Source organism: Coturnix japonica, chromosome 2 (genome assembly GCF_054131305.1).
Source record: "Coturnix japonica strain WE chromosome 2, WE-NBRP24, whole genome shotgun sequence".
Taxonomy (NCBI): Eukaryota; Metazoa; Chordata; class Aves; order Galliformes; family Phasianidae; genus Coturnix; species Coturnix japonica.
In genome coordinates this window covers 77,758,084-77,776,777 of record NC_140664.1, presented here as the reverse complement: position 1 = coordinate 77,776,777, position 18,694 = coordinate 77,758,084, and the positions used below count along the sequence as shown (strand labels likewise).

General features: G+C 43.2%; 2 protein-coding genes across 19 annotated transcripts in view; one reads left to right on the top strand and one right to left on the bottom strand.

Annotated features, from left to right (window-relative positions):
• Window positions 1-13,165, bottom strand: part of PIGN (phosphatidylinositol glycan anchor biosynthesis class N) — a 100,228-nt gene extending 87,063 nt beyond the window's left edge. For 6 of the 9 annotated variants that reach the window (XR_001553247.3, XR_014943599.1, XM_085540350.1 and 3 more), the window contains exons 1-2: window positions 13,109-13,165; window positions 1,633-1,892 (exon numbers count right to left, since the gene is read on the bottom strand). Coding sequence is in view for 4 of the 9 variants with exons in the window: in XM_015854523.2 (XP_015710009.2) it covers window positions 1,633-1,859 (227 nt within the window). In the remaining 5 variants the exon portion in view is untranslated. Of the gene's footprint in view, window positions 1-1,632; window positions 1,893-5,159; window positions 5,345-10,517; window positions 10,675-13,108 lie in introns of all 9 variants that reach the window. The other 3 variants (XM_085540348.1, XM_015854524.3, XM_015854530.3) reach the window with 3 other exon arrangements.
• A 56-nt stretch (window positions 13,166-13,221) lies between these two features.
• RELCH (RAB11 binding and LisH domain, coiled-coil and HEAT repeat containing) overlaps window positions 13,222-18,694 on the top strand; it is a 70,172-nt gene continuing 64,699 nt past the window's right edge. For 4 of the 10 annotated variants that reach the window (XR_001553245.3, XR_014943593.1, XR_014943594.1 and 1 more), the window contains exon 1: window positions 13,222-13,894. Coding sequence is in view for 7 of the 10 variants with exons in the window: in XM_085540342.1 (XP_085396468.1) it covers window positions 13,414-13,894 (481 nt within the window). In the remaining 3 variants the exon portion in view is untranslated. The remainder of the gene's footprint in view (window positions 13,895-18,694) is intronic. The other 6 variants (XM_015854517.3, XM_015854513.3, XM_015854512.3 and 3 more) reach the window with 3 other exon arrangements.

Genomic DNA, 18,694 nt, shown 5'->3' with positions numbered 1-18,694 from the left:
GGGCACTAGAATCAAAGAGGTTCCTGGAATGCATTGATAACTTCCAAGTGGCATAGGAACCCAAGAGAATAGGTGCTGTATTGGATGCTGTCCTCACCAACGAGGAGAAACCGGTGAGTAATGTGAAGCTCAAAGAGACCACTCACTGGATAAGGAATTGCCTGGATGGTCTCACCCAGAGAGTTGAGGTCAGTGGTTCAGTGCCCAAGTGGAGACCACTAACAAGCAGCATTCTTCAAGGACTGGTGCTACTACTTAATATTTTTGTATAACACAGACAGTGGAACTGAGTGCATCTTCAGCAAGTTTGCAGATGACACCAAGCTGAGTAGTGTAGTTGACATGCCAGAGAGAAGGGATGCCATCCAGAGAGACCTGGACAGGCTTTAAGTGCAACAAGGCCCAGTTCAAGGTCCTGCACGTGGGACAGAGTAATTACAAGCACATGCACAGACTTTTCCCAAGCACACAATGGCTTGAAAGCAGCCCTGAGGAGAAGGATTTGGGAGTTCTGATTGATGAAAGGCAGCATGAACCAGTAATGTGCGTTTGCAGCCCAGAAGGCTAATTATATCCTGGGTTGCATCAAGAGAAGCATGGCCAGCAGGTCAAGGAACGTGATTCTGCCCCTCTCCTCTGCTCTCATAATATGCACTTGGGATACTGTGTCCAGTTCTGGGGACCCCAACGCAAGAAGGACATCAACCTGTTAGAGCAGATCCAGAGGATCTGAGGGCTGGAGAACCTCCCACATGGGTACAGGCTGAGAGAGTTGGGGGCTTTTCAGCCTGGAGAAGAGAAGGCTCCAGAGGGACTGTACAGCAGCCTTCCAGTACTTAAGGGGGATCTATAGGAAAGGTGGGGAAGGTCTTTTTGCAAGGGCATGTAGAAACAGGATGAGGGAAAATGCTTTAAACTGTAAGAGGGTAGATTTAGACTAGATATCAGGAAGAAATTATTTAATGTGAGGGTGGTGAGACCCTAGAACAGGTTGTCCAGCGAGACTGCAAATGTCCCCTCCCTGAAGGCATTCAAGGCCAGGTTGGATAGGGCTTTGAGCAGCCTGGTATAGTGGGATGTATCACTGCCTATAGCAAGGGATTTGGAACAAGATGATCTGGAAGGTCCCTTCTAACCCAAACCACTCTGTGATTCTATGACTCCAGAGACCCATCAGCATCTTTTCTTTTAAGGCAGCTTTTCTCTTCCACTCTCCCACATCCTTTTAGCACTAGTGAAAATTGTTCAATTTACTTGAACAAATTTTAGAAGAGGACGAAGTAAAACAAAGCCAGTAGAAGTGCAGACTTCCCAAAATAATGTATGCTTTGCATTATCACTAGAAAGTACAGTAATGCTGAATTACTGAAACTGAAAATCTGAACACACGTGATGGCAAGAATATCCTCTTTCCTAGCTGCTACATACCAGTGCTCCTAGAGATGGGGACAAGTTCTCGATGCTGCAAAAGACTAACGGCAAAAATTTGTCATTTCAAAGGCAGAAAGAAGTACCAAGACACCACAGCTGCCCTTGTTTCTCTTGTTCCTCTGAGAACTCTTTCTAGCATTACAAATAACTACCTCCAGAAATTAAGCATTCTGGATCCAAATGATTTTTGGATGGACTTACCGCAGGTAAGGTGCTTGGGGAGTATTGTTGCTATTCAATTCAAACAGAGAATCTGCCCGCAGACCATCAGCAACAAAGAGTATGAGGCGCTTTGCTGGAGGTGGCAGTGGAGTTTGCTGAGGAGTCATACCATGAACCAGAGGGGAGCTGAAGTAGATGTCAAAAATTGAGGCCAAGAAGACAACATGCACAAGGAGACCAGCAAGTATGAAGACTGGTATGCCCATGGTATCTGGAAGCCAGCAAGGCAAAACCCAGCACTACAAAGGAGTAAGAGAAATACAGTTAGTTGTATGAAACTTGGGTTTTATTCATTATAATATACTTATATCATTTGTCATAGGAGTACTATTACTAGACTGATTACCCAAACCCATAACCAACCTCTATTTCACAGAATCACAGAATTGTAGGGGTTGGAAGGGACCTCTAGAGATCATCGAGTCCAACCCCCCTGCCAAAGCAGGCTCCCTACACCACGTCACACAGGTAGGTGTCCAGGCGGGTCTTAAATATCTCCAGAGAAGGAGACTCCACCACCTCCCTGGGCAGCCTGTTCCAGTGCTCCGTCACCCTCACTGTAAAGAAGTTCTTCCGCACATTCGTGCGGAACTTCCTATGCTGTACTTTCATCCCATTACCCCTAGTCCTATCCCCATGCACTACTGAAAAGAGACCAGCCTCACCACTATGGCTCCCACACCTCAGGTACTTATAAACCTGGATCAAGTCCCCTCTCAGCCTTCTTTTCTCAAGGCTAAACAGGCCCAGTTCCCTAAGTCTCTCCTCATAGGGGAGATGCTCCAGGCCCTTCACCATCTTAGTGGCCCTCCGCTGGACTCTTTCCAAGAGATCCCTGTCTTTTTTGTACTGGGAGCCCAGAACTGGACACAATATTCCAGATGAGGCCTCACCAGGGCAGAGTAGAGGGGGAGGATCACCTCCCTCGACCTGCTGGACACGCTCTTTTTAATACACCCCAGTATGCCATTGGCTTTTTTGGCTACAAGGGCACACTGCTTGGTCATGGTCAATCTGTCGTCCACCAGGACACCCAGGTCCCTCTCAGCAGAGCTCCTCTCCAGCAGGTCTTCCCCCAGCCTGTACTGGTGCATGCAATTATTTCTACCCAGGTGCGAGACTCTACACTTGCTTTTGTTAAACCTCATCCAGTTTATTTACATAAAGAAGCTTTTTCAGAGAAATACTGGTTCTGATCATCACCTTGTTGATTCAGACTGTCAGACAGCTACATCACAGCAATACATCTCCGGCATTTACAGGGATATCTGATGGCTTCAAAAGCCCATAAAAAAATCAGCCCAGCTTCTGTGACAAGCATTGGCTTTGTGTTAACTGCAGCTGTGACAGCAGACCGGGACAACGCAATGTCTCCATGAATACACTACCCTCTACTGGCAGACTGCATATCAGCGTTGCGATTGTTAAGGCAGGAACAGACCAAAGACAGCAAAGGAAAGCTATCCTATAGCAAGCACCCATCCAAAGCTGCTTTTTCTAAGTTAACCATCAATTGCACTCTGCTTATACACAGAAATCTTATTTTAAATGAACGAAGATGCTTTCTGTGAGTGAAGAACACTCTTCTAAAATAGACAACAAAAGCACAAAAGGTGAAGAATTACGTTTCAGCTTTCACAATACTTTTCGTACTCCCTCAGTCTTAGAAGTCAAGTTAGGGACACAGATATGCTTAACATTAGATAGACTAAAAACGCATCTACCACACATACAGAGTTTCACATTATGCCTACTGAAGGCAATGCAAACACTATGAGGACAGGCTGAGGGAGTTGGGTTTGTTCAGCCTAGAGAAGAGAAGGTTGCGGGGTGACCTAATTGCAGCCTTTCAATACCTGAAGGGAACTTACACCCAGGAGGGGAGTAAACTCTTCAAAAGGGCTGGCAATAGCAGGACTAGGGGAAATGGTTTTACGTTGAAAGAGGGAAGATTTAGGTTGGATGTTAGGGGGAAGTTCTTCACTAGGCGAGTGGTTAGGCCCTGGAACAGGCTGCCCAGGGAGGTTGTGGATGCCCCGTCCTTGGAGGTGTTCAAGGCCAGGTTGGATGGGGCACTGGGCAACCTGATCTAGTAAAGGTGTATGTTTGGTGGCCCTGCCAGGCAGGGGGGTTGGAACTACATGATCCTTGAGGTCCCTTCCAACCCAGATCATTCTGTGATTCTGTGTGATTCTGTGATAGGACTCAATTAAGCTTGAGGACTGTCTGAATGAAACTATTAGTTCTGTCAAAGTTGACAACTTGATTGTATAAATAGGCTAATTATCAGCTATACTCAATCAGCACCTCAATTTAATAATTTAGAAACAGACCTTCCTAATAGCCTGGAAGGTGCAGCAGACATTCAACTTTGTATATCAATACACACCTCTTTCCTAAAGAAACTATTCAGAACCTACTTCATGTTCCCACGTGAGAACATTTCTTATCTTGCTGCTTACAAAATTTCAGTAGTCAGAAACATGAACAGACAGCCATCTGTCACATGGCATTATCATCAAGCAAAGAAAAAGGCTTCACTACCACATAACTAATAAAAACTGAAATATTTTTCGTAAAGTAAAAACTTCAAAGAGCCAGGAAAATCACAGAGGGTAAAACCCACCAACTGGAAAAGATTTGAAAGTTTTATAGATAAGTAATCCATACTAAGTACAACTTGTCACAATAAAATTCAGGCCTTGATGCAGCTCAGCTGCAAGTTACAGTTCCTTTAAATTTGCCTATTGAAATACAGATGCAACAACCTCCATCCTAACCAAAATAATTAATGCAGCAATTTCCAATTTCAGAGATTGAGAGAAAAAAGAAAGAAGATTGAAATAGATAAAGCATTTCAAAGAGACATCTGGTAGTCATACTCAGTAAAGAGTATGTTTTGATCACTTAAGCAGGAACTTGCATACTTCTGTGTCTGCAAGTGGGATTCCAAGAGACCTAGAGTATTTTTGAAGAATCTGTTCATTTATTTCTTTTATAAGTAGTCAGAGTTCCTGCATGAAATTAAATACACAAAAGCACAATCACAGAAATACCACTAACATGGGACCTCATTTTACTTAGCTTATTTTCCATAGGGCTGCTTCTTTTGATGTAGTTGTGCTGTTTGAAAAGAGAATCAAGACTACTGAGGCCTAAAACCAATATGTCTAAATACCCTACTACCCTACTAATGCATGTTACTCCAGTGAGATTCTTGGGTGCTTCCAGTGCTAGAATTCCATAGCTTAATATATTCTAAGTTCCAACTAAAGTAAAAGTAATCTAAACCATTTTTACCACTAGATATTTCTCTTTGCTTCAACTCTCCCCAGGCCTAAGACCAAGCTCGAAGCAATAAGAGTGCAATCAACACAATTCAAGTTAATATCATCAGATCTACAGCAATCTACAAAACTAATGATGAAAAAGACTTTTTCATTTGTAAAAGTTTGATTATATTATAGTAGACTGTTATGGTCACAATATATTTAACTGCTCATCACCTTCAGATGACAACTTCACTAGACGTACAGCTTCACTATTAAATTTCTTGGTGCCCACCAAGTCTCTAGCATAAAGGAAAAGTTCCTTGCTCCTCCCCCTCCACCTATTTCAAAGGTCATCAGAAGCAAATTTGTCTGTAGAGTCTGGTGCTTGGTGGTTCAAGGCAGAAACCATACAAGGTGTGCTAAAAAGAAGAAAGAACTAGAATCAAATGAAAAGTAGATTATGCTTTAGCTTATTTATATAAAAAAGCTAAACACAAAACATGTCAAAAGAATAAAAAAAAAATACATTAAACACACACAAAGCCCTTTTCACTTTGGAGGACAAGTGACTAGATCTAAGCATTTATTAGTAATGCAAAATCTATGCCCTCATGGGCTTGGTCAGCCATAAGAGCAGTTAAGCAAGCTGACACTTTAAGACGTACCTTACAACTTTCTGTCAATGAAACCTAAGTCAAAGATATATCAGCATTTTGTTCCTCTGATATTTTCTCAGGCAGTCAAGTGACTTAGTATGCTACCTCCCTAAATCTGAAGATGTAATCTTTGCCCAAACTATTCTATTATTTAGAATAGTTCTGTTTAGTCATAATTTTCTTCTGTCGAATATCAGAAGAAAAGAACACAGCCTCTAGTCTTGCAAACAATAGGCTGAGGGTCAGGAGCACGTTGCAATCTATTTGTCACATGCTATTTCTTACTGTTCCTCCAAAATGCCACTTATAATAATACAGATCAGCCAGACAATTCATCTCCTCTACAGACCCATCCAGAGAAGTAAAGAATATCTCAGACTCAGATTTTTTATTTCTATATTTTTTTTCTTCCTATTATTGCCACCTCCTTAAACTGAATATAGAGCCAGTAATGACACTGTCCAGCCTCCAGTATGAGAGAATTTAAACCACACATTCAAAGTACTTTTTTCAAACAATCTGGAACAAACAACAGATTTTCAGATATTGACTGGAAAGTACTTAAGATTCATCATGCCACTCACTGCCTGTAATATAAGCTGTACTTGGGAAGAGAGCAAATGGGAAATTAGCACTGCTCTGAGCTACGTTGTGGGCTTCATCAGTGTTTACCACTTCTGTCATTACTGGATCTTGTATGTGAGCAGAGAAAAGAGCACAAAGATGAAAGGGAAGCACTTGTCCTGAAAGAAAAGATAAGACAGGATCGGCAGGCACCTTTCCTGAAGTCTACAAGATTAAAGACAAGCAGCAAAAAACTCCTGGCTGCAATTATTTTTCGGGTGGTGGAGAAGAGGGGAAGGAAGGGGAAGAAAGGGGAACGAAAGGAGTTGTTATTTGAACAGATGAAAGAGTTTGTTTGTTTTAAAAGAATCCTCAGAGCGAAAGCTCACCCCATCTGCACCTCCTCCTTCTTTGTACTCACATCTATCAAAAACACAGCAGAAAGCCCTCTTTTAGTTTCAAGTTCCTCACTAGTGGTCATGTAAGTGCAAGAACTACAATAAAGAAAACTGTGACAGCAGTAGGGAAACGAGACAGCTACAATGAGCCACAAAAGCCCCATCAAAGACAAGAAGCAGGCAGTTTATTTCACAGTAGCTTTTTGTTCCATTCAATCTGATCCATATCTTCCTAACAAGATGTATTTTGACTTAAGCCAGAGTCCAGTACTACCTTCTCAGTCAGTTCTAACTACCACACAACCAGCATCCACAGCCACATGCAAGATCAGAGCTCTTAAAACTTAACACAAATATATAATTATAATATATAATATAATTAAGGAAATGCGGCACTTTCTCCAAAGGAACCAACATCTAAATTCTATTTCCCTGAAGATACAATCTCTCAGCATTATAAATTAGACGAAGAAAATCATATTTGCACTGCATCGTGTAGTTCTTCGTGAGAAATGTCACATTTCCTTTCCCTGCTTCCCCCTTCAGCCCCCCTCTAAATATGCAATAAAACAACCACAAAATACTACACAGAATATGCCCCATTGGCAGGAATATTTTTTAAGGATAATAAAATGTCATGAGAAAGAGCTCAAGACACATTAGTCATTTCTTTTAGAGACACCATGCCTCACTAAATATTGTCAAGTCTGTTGCGTAAGATGAAAAAAATCCATTAGAAAGGCATTTTCAATAAGCATTGATGGCCTTCGTAAGAATGTTTTATAGAAAAAAAAGAAATGGACAGGAATGTCTGCTATGTTTCTGGCTGATGAATAAATTTCTCAGCTAAACAGTATAGTGCACTACATAATTTAAACTGTCAAATTTGTGACTGTACAATTTGCCCACATATAAAACAAGATCCTTTTGCTTAGGGTAGGGAAGCAAAATGGAAATCTTGCTGTGTGACAGTATTTTGAATGGTGTAGCAATTATGTATCAACCAAGACAGCACTAGCAGCCTTTACACCATTTCCTAATTTCAATTTTTAAAGAGTTGCACTGGTCAAGCAATACAAGCAAGTGATTTCCTGCTGTCAAAGTGTATATCTATTGACTACACAAATTTATACAGACTTATTGGCCAGTCTCAGATTAAGCCTTCTTGCATCTTTACACAATACATAGACAAAGGAGATCCCAAAGCCTTACTTCGCACATGCAATGAAAGAAGTGAGATAATGATCAACACCCTTTTCTTCCTTTCCCAAACTCCATTTCCTCTTCTGTGAGGCATAATATGTTCTGTCAGATAATAGAGCTGCAATGACAGTATTTTTGCTTGCTCCTGCATTGAAGTGGCTATGCTAATTTAAACCATCTGTTTAAAATTATTTTATGTTCAACACCTTCGCTAATACTCAAGAACAACACTGACAACAACTCTAGTAGAGAATAAGATTTCATTTTCATTTTTTAATGCTCCACCTGCAGGTCTTGCAATCAGATTTTTGATCTTAAAAGTTTTATAGGATATTTTGGAGGACAGAATAATACCTGGGAACATCAAATAGAAACCAGCATACCTGCCACAAGGATTGCCAGAATCTAGAAACAAGTACTTAAAAATACACAAGTGCATTGATGACAACTAGCCATAGAAGTCTTGCAGTCTCACTGGGGACCTCCCTGACAATCCAAGGCTGAAATCACCCCCAAGATATTTTTAAATTAATTTACAATAAAACTGTTCAGTAAGATACAAATAAGATACAAGCACTACAGTTTTTTTGCTTAAGAAATAAAGGGCAGAAGGACTGAACTCTTCAAAGTCCTACAGCAAATATTAAAGTAGAGCACACAGAGAAAAAAAAAACAAGCAAAACACCACAAGGAAAATGATAGAAGATGACCTTGCAAATTTGTTCTGCATATTATACAGAGAAAAACATTTGAAGAAAATGGTGTTTAAAGAAGCTAGTATAAGTAAGGATTTAAAAAGTTGACACAGAAGAGTTTTGTTATACTAAGTCACATTTTCTTATCAGGTGTCTGTTACACGGTGCCGTGCATCCTGTTCGTGCCCGGGTATCCGCAGCTGGACCAGATGCCAACACAACAAGGGAGCGCGTGGCAAAAGGCATTTTATTAAAACAAACAGACCCTTATATAACTTTTGGTATAGAACATGCTAGAAAGTGGGCTGGGCTAATCCCGCCCATCATGAATATTAACTAAGGAGGAGGGACCTGTCCCGTCACATCCCGTGACCCCGCCTACCACCTAATACACTACAGGTGTCAATGAAAAACATGCAATAACTCCAAAGCCACTCATCCGCTGGATCTTGCATGTAGGCCTATTTTATGAATACTTTCAGGCCAAAGAAAAAAGGGCAACAAGGCAACCTTATCTATGTCCTTATTACTGAAAGTATTATTCAATGCTTTGAAGTCAAATTATGATTTCACAGGTACCCACTCTTTCAAAGCAGAGTTTCTTAAAAGAACTCACGAGCTCGTGAGAACAAAAGCATTATTTGAACCAACATACCAGCCAAAAAGCACTCTATCCGATTATTCAACACAACTGGCTAGGAGAATCGGTATCTTATGCCTCTTCACAAACCTGTTACAGCAATACCGAACGAGGAAGAACCGAGCGCCCAGTGCATGCCAGGCAGCGATTAGCTGCTCTCCAAGGTGCTGAACTGGTGGCGAAGGCTCCAAGAAGTTACAGATCTAAGTCCCCAGGGAAATCCATCTTAAACCAGGCTTTAAGTAGTTAGAGCTTTACTATAAAGAAACCAGCACAAGGGGGGAAATAATCTGCAATAGCCAAATTATAAAGAGGAGAAAAACATTTAAAGGATGGTCTGTATCACCTTCAAGCGAGCAGCCAACTAGTAATGCAAGTATATCTAGTACTTCATCAAGGCTACTGAGAGGTTTATCGAAAAATGTCTATGCAAAGAAGCTATACAATAACTGTCATAAATGGACAGTTACTTGCCATTTCCCAGTTTCTTTGCTGGCAAAACAAGGAAGTGAGGCAACACTGTCAAGTAGATGATTACAAAGAGTAGACCTATTATTAAATAGATACTGCTTCATCTTAAGAGCACAAAGGCAGGCTCTACCTACATTATGTATCTCCTATCAAAGAGAAAACAACTGATTTTATAATGACAGAAAAAGCCTACTATTAACATCTGTCTAGCAATTATTTACCTGTGCCCACCATCTATAGGAACTTTTCTGTAATTAAAAGCATCTATTTCCCAAATACATAAAATCAGCAGGTGAAATACTTTACATTGTATTGCTACAAGAATACCTGAAAAAGGAGTAGCTAGTTAGAAGACTGAGAGGTTCTGACAGTTACAAATGCTGCAAGAAAAACTAAGTACTGCTGCTGAGAGTTGCCCTGCTCCCTTCTTACAAACATCTACTCACATACCAAGCCCTCTCTTTGGCTGGCCCAGCTGTCTCCATACTGAGGCAGACTGGAAAACTCTCAACTGAAAAAGACGACAAGACGACAAGACGACAAGACGACAAGACGACAAGACGACAAGACGACAAGACGACAAGACGACAAGACGACAAGACGACAAGACGACAAGACGACAAGACGACAAGACGACAAGACGACAAGACGACAAGACGACAAGACGACAAGACGACAAGACGACAAGACGACAAGACGACAAGACGACAAGACCTCCACCAGAAAGCAATCTCCAAGAGATGCTCTCCACACTCTCCAAGAGTGGTGCTCAGCCCTTAAATGAGGTCTAGAGGAGGTGGAGTCAAGCTCCACCCCTTCCGGGAGCACAGCTAAATTACTTTCACCTGTGCTCCCACAGCTGACCCAACACTTGCCTCAGCTGATTAATCAGAGGTTCAGGCTGTGATTACCAATTTCCCATGCAGTGCCAGATGAACAGAATATCTTCTTCCAAAAGTACTAACTTGGTACGTTCCAAGCATGTCCTCAGATTCCTACTCTGCTCTCCAACTTGTATTCCATTCATTCATATTATAGCCTTCAATGCATAACTTCCACCACAGGCTCACTTAAACACCTTCCATCACATTTTCCTCCAATACTTGATTGAAGAGCAGCAGGCTGAACAATGAAAGCATTGGTATGGCATCAGTTAAAGTAGCATATTTGCAAGCTGGTGGTACATGGCTGTGTAGTGATAGGAAAAAAAATTCAATTTCAAGCCTTGTTTTCACCTCCAGAAAGATTTGATAAGACATTAATAAATTCAGGCAACATAGCTTCTTGTGTGAAGTTACTACTTATAAACCTCTGAATGACTTTACAATGACCATTTTGATACTCGATTCTCACCTTTTCCCTTCTCTGTTTACGCTGTCCTTCAGCATGGATAAGCATGCCATCTTAAAAAGCGAACTATTAACCTTCACAACTTTCTGTTTCAGCCCTTTAAAAGAAAGATCACTCTTTACTTCAGATCACTTGTAAATATCGCACATTACCACTAGAGGCTGCTACAGGACATCAGTAACTCTTTCCTGCCTCTACGGGATAAGGCAGATCACAAGCACACTAACTTGTAGCAAGCTCACACTTAGCATGCTTTAACTCTCCCAGAAGGAAAGGAAAAGAATTAAGATTTCTTCACGGGTTCCTAATTCTAAAGTACCAACAGTGAATATATTTTTTCTAATTTTAAAGTGGCTTAAATCAACTTCCCAAGCCTTTTTAATATACTGCATTTTATTTCAGGCTACAACACGTTCACGTTCCACTACTCTTTTCCCTGTGATATAAACATTATAGAATAATAAAAATGGTATCTCTTTATAGCATACTAATATGAAGTCAACAGATTGCAATTAAGATTGTAAATATTGCTTGTGTACCTAGTAAACTCCAGTATGTTAAGACTGTGGAGTCCTTGGTACAGGAGAGACATTGACACATTGGAATCCAACCAGAGGGCAACAGAAATGATACAAGGGATGAAACACCTCCCTGTGAGGACAGGCAGAGAGCAAGGACTGTTCAGCCTGGAGAAGGCTCCAGTGAGACTGGTGTTTAAATATATTAACAGGAGCTGTAAGCAAGAAGGAGACAGACTCTTTATCGGGGTCTGTTGATACAGGACAAGAGAAAATGGTTTCACACTAAAAATGGGGACATTTAGACTGGATATAATGGCTAAGTTTTTGTGTGTTTTTGTTTTGTTTGTTTCACAGTGAGGGTAGCGAAGCACTGCAACAGGTTGCCCAGAGATGTGGTAGATACCTCATCCATGATAATGAAATTCAAGGTCAAGGCTCTGAGAAACCTGATCTAGCCATAGATGTCCCAGTGAATCAACCTGACACAGAGAACTCTTGAGTTAGCAGAAATTCAGCGCTTTCAAAGCAACAACAGAAACCAATGCTGACTCTACTGTGTATCATTTACAAGTTGAACTCACTTCAGCTGGGAAATACATATTGAAGGTAGCACGTAACAGGAGAGTCCTGACAGGAAACACCAGAGGTAACATCTTCACAGCATGGCTTTATCAGTGGGAACAACATGCTTCCAGACATATGGCTCCTTGCTACTCTTAATTCTCAGTCTTCACAAATACAAAGCAGGCAAAGACACCTCAGAAAAGCACATTAAAGCGATACAGATGGGACTACAGTGAGGGGACCCGGAAGGGTCTCAATACAAAAAAGATATGGAGATTTTGGAAAGGGTCCAGAGGAGGACCACGAAGATGATCAGGGGGCTGGAGCACCTCCCCTATGAGGACAGGCTGAGGGAGTTGGGTTTGTTCAGCCTAGAGAAGAGAAGGTTGCGGGGTGACCTCATTGCAGCCTTTCAATACCTGAAGGGAACCTACACCCAGGAGGGGAGTAAACTCTTCGAAAGGGCTGATAATAGCAGGACACAGGGAAATGGTTTTAAGTTAAAAGAGGGAAGATTTAGGTTGGATGTTAGGGGGAAGTTCTTCACTAGGAGAGTGGTTAGGCCCTGGAACAGGCTGCCCAGGGAGGTTGTGGATGCCCCGTCCTTGGAGGTGTTCAAGACCAGGTTGGACGGGGCCCTGGGTAACCTGATCTAGTAAAGGTGTATGTTTGGTGGCCCTGCCAGGCAGGGGGGTTGGAACTACATGATCCTTGAGGTCCCTTCCAACCCGGGTCATTCTGTGATTCTGTGATGGGACAGCTAGAGCCAAATTTAGCTTGAGATATAAAAACAAAATTAAAACGTTTCTTCAAGCTCAAGACAACAAAGACGGGGAAAAAAAAGACCACAAAACCCTGTATTTCCACACCGAGTGATACAGCAGGACCCCACGCAACCGTCCTCCCTCCCACGCGGGTCCGAACTGATCCAGCCCCACACCCTCAGGCAGCCCCACACCCACACAGAACCCGTCTGCCTGGCCACTAAGGGACAGCTAAAAACCCTGATGCTGACACACTACCGACCCTAAGCCTCAGAACCGCAGCCCCACGATCAACTCCAGACCCCCACCCAGCACCCACGGCCAAGCAGCGCGCAGTGCGCAGGCGCCAACACTCACTGCCTCCCGCTGCTTCCTCCGCGCCCAGCCCCTCTCGCAGCTCTCCCGGATCGGGCCGAGTTACAGGGCCCAGGTCCGCGGAACTTCCTCCCGATTGGTGGCAGAGCTCTCGCGAGCGGCGGGATCCGGAAGCGGCAGCGGGGCGGGTGCCGGAGTCCGGGTTAGCGGTGGTTGTGGGGGGAAGTGGCCGGTGGCAGCGGCCGTAGGAGCTGAGGGAGCCGGCGCTGGGCTCGGCCTGAAGCGGCTGCTGCTGTGCGCGGCTTGCACCGCAGCAGCGCCTCGATAGCGCCGCGTCGGGGTGCAAGATGGCGGCGGCGGGCGGGGGCAGCAGCGTGAACCCTTTTCTCAGCGATTCGGAGGAGGATGAGCCTGAAGAAGCCAGGCCCGGCGGCGGCGGTAGCAGCAGCAGTACGGAGCCGGGAGGGCCGGCCTACCCGGCACGCCGGCGGGAGGAGGCGGCGGCTGTGGGCAGCCCCGAAGAGCTGCCGGGCTTGAGGGCGGCGGGCGACACGGCGGGGCCGGGCGGAGGGGCCGCCGCGGGGGAACCGCCACGGGTGTCGATGGACGCGATGGCGGCTCAGCTCCTGCGGGACCAGTTCCTGCTGACGGCGCTGGAGCTGCACACGGAGCTGCTGGAGAGCGGCCGGGAGCTGCCCCGGCTGAGGGATTTCTTCTCCAACCCGGGTAACTTCGAGAGGCAGAGCGGCACGCCACCCGCCGGAGGGGGTCTGGGAGGCAGCGTGCTCGGCGGAGCAGGCGGCAGGGAGCCCGGCTCAGGGCAGCTCAGTAAGTGCCTCCCTCTGGCCGGGGCTCGGGCGGTGGGGATGGGAGCGGGGCTGTGTTGGGCCGGGCCTCCCGTGAAGGTCACGAGTGTGGCAGGTGTGGGAAAGTGTTAGAAATGGGCGATTTTGTGTCTTTGGCACCCGCTCTCAAAAGATAAATCCGTGCCCTAGTAGGAAAGGGAGTCGAGCTTATCCATTAAACCCATTGTATATACGTTTGAAGTCTAAAAGCTATGAAAAATGGGTTGTCAGTGCACTGGGATGGTTCAGTGGTCCAGAAGTGGTGCTGAATTTCACAGCTGTTACTTGGTCATATACAGTGCAGTAAGTCCCAATTGCTGGTGCTGTCCTGCTTCCCAAGTGCTGGCCACTGTGGGATTGAGGGCAGTGGGGATGGTTATGTATAGCTTCTGCAGTATTGAAGTTATTTGAACAACTGTCATGAAGCTGGCCTTAAAACTTTAGGTTTTTAATACAGCAGATGGCTTAGAATACAATTGCTTGTGGACTTTAACGATATTACTTTCAAGCCCAGTTAAGTTTTAATCATCTGGTAGCTTATGGAATTCATTTTGGGAGACAGAAGCTGCCCGACCACCTGACTTCTGAGGGCTTAATGAACTCAATGACAGTATTGATGTGAGATGAGCTGTGGTCATATTGAAAGACTTGTTAATATATGTGTATATTCTGAGATACCTTAGAGGCATTCGGTAAACAGTCCTATGCTTTCTTTGCTTTAGAAAAAGTTTTGAATGTTGCTAAGAGTTGATGTTAAGATATTGAATATGGAGAGAACTCATAGTATCTAGATGACTTGGGCAGCAGGCAGCAGAGATGATTTCAGCTTTTGTAATTATTAAATACATTTATTAAAGGGTATGTGTTTTTTCTTTAATTCTTGCTGCTTATACTGCACTTATCTCATTTACAAATACTTAGAACTTCACACTTGGCTTTGTCCTTCAGTAAGGTTCTTTTCTTGATAAGATTGGCTAATATTGGAAAAACTCTGTCTCAAGGTTATGAACCAACATTAACTCCTATTTCATTAATTCTCTACCTTTAGGGGGAAGTTCTTCACTAGGAGAGTGGTTAGGCCCTGGAACAGGCTGCCCAGGGAGGTTGTGGATGCCCCGTCCTTGGAGGTGTTCAAGTTCAGGTTGGATGGGGCCCTGGGCAACCTGATCTAGTAAATGTGTATGTTTGGTGGCCCTGCCAGGCAGGGGGTTGGAACTACATGATCCTTGAGGCCCCTTACAACCCGGGTCATTGTGTGATTCTGTGTGATTAAAAACAGCATCCTTAGAGATTCCGATTGATTACCCCATTGACTAAGCATTCTCTGTGCTTTTTTAGTGCATGTTGTTTCCAGTTGTTGGTCACACCCCTACTAGAATTAGGAGAAGAGCAGCCTGCATATCCATGGAGTTTAACACACTCAATACATTGACTTTGTGGAGTTCTAGATTAGTGTATGGCTATGTGAAAACATCTTAATGATCGCTCTGCCAATCTGCTGAATGATAAATAAGGAGAGGTTGGCCCTACTAAAAAGAACTACTATCAAAGGATAAAGGGGAGGTTCTAAATTTCTTTTGGTGCTGTGTGATAGTACTGAGCCATAATAAAAGTTACTGTTATGTTAGACCTTAGGTTATGAATAAGCGTATTGAAATCTGTCTATAATAGAATATTGGAGTGTCTTTCTTTGTCTCAAAAAAGCATCAAAAGGCAATGAACACTGAGTGATACTGAAAGTCAGATGACTTCTGGTCATCATTAGACTTCATTGAGATCTGGAATCTAGCACAGAGCTAGCAATTGTGTCATTGCTGTTCTGCCTGAGCCTGGTAGGTGATAATAAGAACTGATAAGGACTCATGTCTGAATTTAAGTCAATTTGCAAATGTTAAAATATATATATGTGTGTGTGTGTGCTGGTGAGACCCCGTCTGGACTACTACATCCAGTTGTGGAGTCCTCAGTACGGAAGAGATATAAACCTGTTGGAGCTTGTTCAGAAAATGGACAAAATATTTTGCAAGGAGTGGACCAACTCTTCTATGAGGACAGGCTGAGAGAGCTGGCAGTCTTAAGCTTGGAGAAAGCACTGAGGAGGCCTGAGAGCAGCTTTCAGTATCTAAGTGCGGGGGCAAAGGGAGCTATAAGAAAGAATCACAGAATGACCTGGGTTGGAAGGGACCTCAAGGATCATGTAGTTCCAACCCCCCTGCCTAGCAGGGCTACCAAACATACGCCTTTACTAGATCAGGTTGCCCAGAGAAAGGGACAAACTTTTTAAAAGGATCTGTTATGATAGGACAAGGGGAAACACTTGAAGAGTATCATACTAGATAATTCATACTAGAAGAGGAGACTGATTATAAGGAATAAGTTTTTTACTGTAAGAGCAGTGAAGCACTTGAGCAGGTTGCCTAGAGAGGTAGTGGGTGCCCCATCCCTGGGGGCACTCAAGATCAGGCTGGAAGGGGCTCTGAGCAACCTGATCTCACTGTAGGTGTCCCAGTTCATTGCAGGGCAGTTGGGCTGGATGGCATTTATGGGTTCCTTCCAACTCAAACGTGACAGTAATTCCTGCATTTGTGGAGACTTGCAGAGAATTTCTGCAGGGGTATTGCAGTTACCTTCTCTTCTTCTCTTACTTTAGTATGCCTTAATGGCTTTGAGAATAAAACAGTAATTTGCTTCGTAGAAACTCTAGATGTAGAAAGTAGTGGAATTAGGCATGATTGTCATTTCAAGGTCACTCAAATTTTATGCCTCAGTGGAAAAAATTAATCATGTGGTCAACTGTTATGTAATAGTAGAAGTTCTGTTGGCACCTCCAGTTCAAATTCATTCTCGGCACCAGCCCTGTACCTGTTCCCACCACCACCAACTTAGGTGAGTCTTTGTGTTTGTATGCTGAGGTTTTCTTTAATAATTCGAGAGGTTGTATTAAAAGTGACTGGCAATTCTAAGTGGCTTCAAAGCATGCTTGGAATGCTGCCCTAGGATTTCCATGGAGCAACTAGAAGCTTATGCTCGTTCATGTACAGAAGGAGAGAATGTCAGTGCAGGTGTTTGTTCATTGGCGAGCTAAATACGAGTCTGTACTGGCATTTTTTTTCCTCTCCCTTATTGTTTATAGGCTGCTACAAAGAAGGTGTAATGAAATATTGGAGCAATTAAACAACTAGTATCGTGTGGTAAGGTAGCGACTTAGGAGCTGTTCTGTCTTTGAACCATGCTTCAGAGAACTTGCTTACAAGGCAGTTGATGGTCAGATGACTGGATTTTGGTGTATTTTTGGAAAAAATACCACTTCATTTTGCAATAGCAGCAGTGTCACAGCTGCAAACAGCGATTAAACTATGTTATGTTGAAAAACATGGAAAGGATGCTTCTGTTCTTCAACTTTCAAACAAACTGACTTTGTGAAGGAGTCAGCGCTGCTCCTTTAGTTGCACAACACATCCTTTATATCGTGCATTTCAGCTAGATCTCCCCAAACTTCATGTTTGCCTTTTCATTGTTTTCGATAGCAGTGACCCACATTTGCCAGACCGTTTTGAAACTCCTTTTCTAAAGCTAGTCATATGAATGGTATAGTTGGAAAGTTCCTGCTTTGTATAGTATTGCAGATCTCTTGCAAGACTTTGTTACCTGTGTTTTAAATTCCAATTCACGTCCCCTTTCCCTCACCTTTACACAGCATAAAAAGTGATACTTAAAGTTTAGAAATAATTCAGTGGCTTGAATGTCTCGTCTTTGTTGCCCGGACTCAAATGTTGTGCCAGTAAATCCTGGAGGCTGACACCCTTAGTTCAAGCTTGAGCATTGTGGGCTATGCCTGGTTAATGCTATTTCCTCAAGTGATGCAACTTACACTCCTGGAACTAGCTTTAGTTCTAAAGACAGATTAGAATCTGCTTTTTAATTTCTTCCTTGTAAACAAGGCAACCCTGAATGTTGAGTTGCAGGCACAGTGACAGTGTGGTTGTTTATGGGCCCTTGTCATTATCGGTGTTTCGCTCAGATTTTTGCTTTGAATATATATCATAACAGGGATACCTGTTCACTCAGCTTGAATGGCGGTTTAAGATTGGAAATTAGGAAGAAGGTATAATATCTGTTGTTCTAGTGACTAGTTCTTTGGTTGGCAGGGTTTGGTTTTTGTGTTTTCTTTTTTCCTGTGTTATGGTTGGTTTTGTTTAATGTATTGCTTTTGTTATGTTAAAATGTTTGCTGGTTTCTTTATGAAAGTAACCGAAAATACCAATGATCTCGTTAGCTGCCCCTCCAGGAGCTGGGAGGACAAGTGATGATTTGTGGGTGAGATGGTGGCTGCAATGCCCGTGTTAGGGAAGGTGATCCCTTTGTGAAGGACACGATAGAAGGGTGTAGGTAGAGAGTGAACTGAAAGTGTTGATAGTGACAGATGGGAGATACCAAATGTTGCCTCTAAAGTACAGAAGACTGTTCAAAAAGGAACATGTTTCTAAGTAATGCCAAAAGAAAGAGGAGTGGAGTTTTTGATGGCTGCTGTCAGTGAGTGGATAGTTTAATTTTTGGCTGGTATTTGTAATGGAGTGATATAGGATACTTTGGTAGACCTGAAGGTAGGCTAGTATCTGTAATGGTGTAGCTACACAAAGAAGTAAGGTAGCACAAAGTAAGTGTGACAGTGTTGGGCAAAGCAGGGGCAGGTTTGTATCATATTATGACCAAGTAGCAAGTGTTCCTTACGCTCAGATTATACTTTACCTTGCATTATTCTTCTCTTAGTTTTTTACAGATA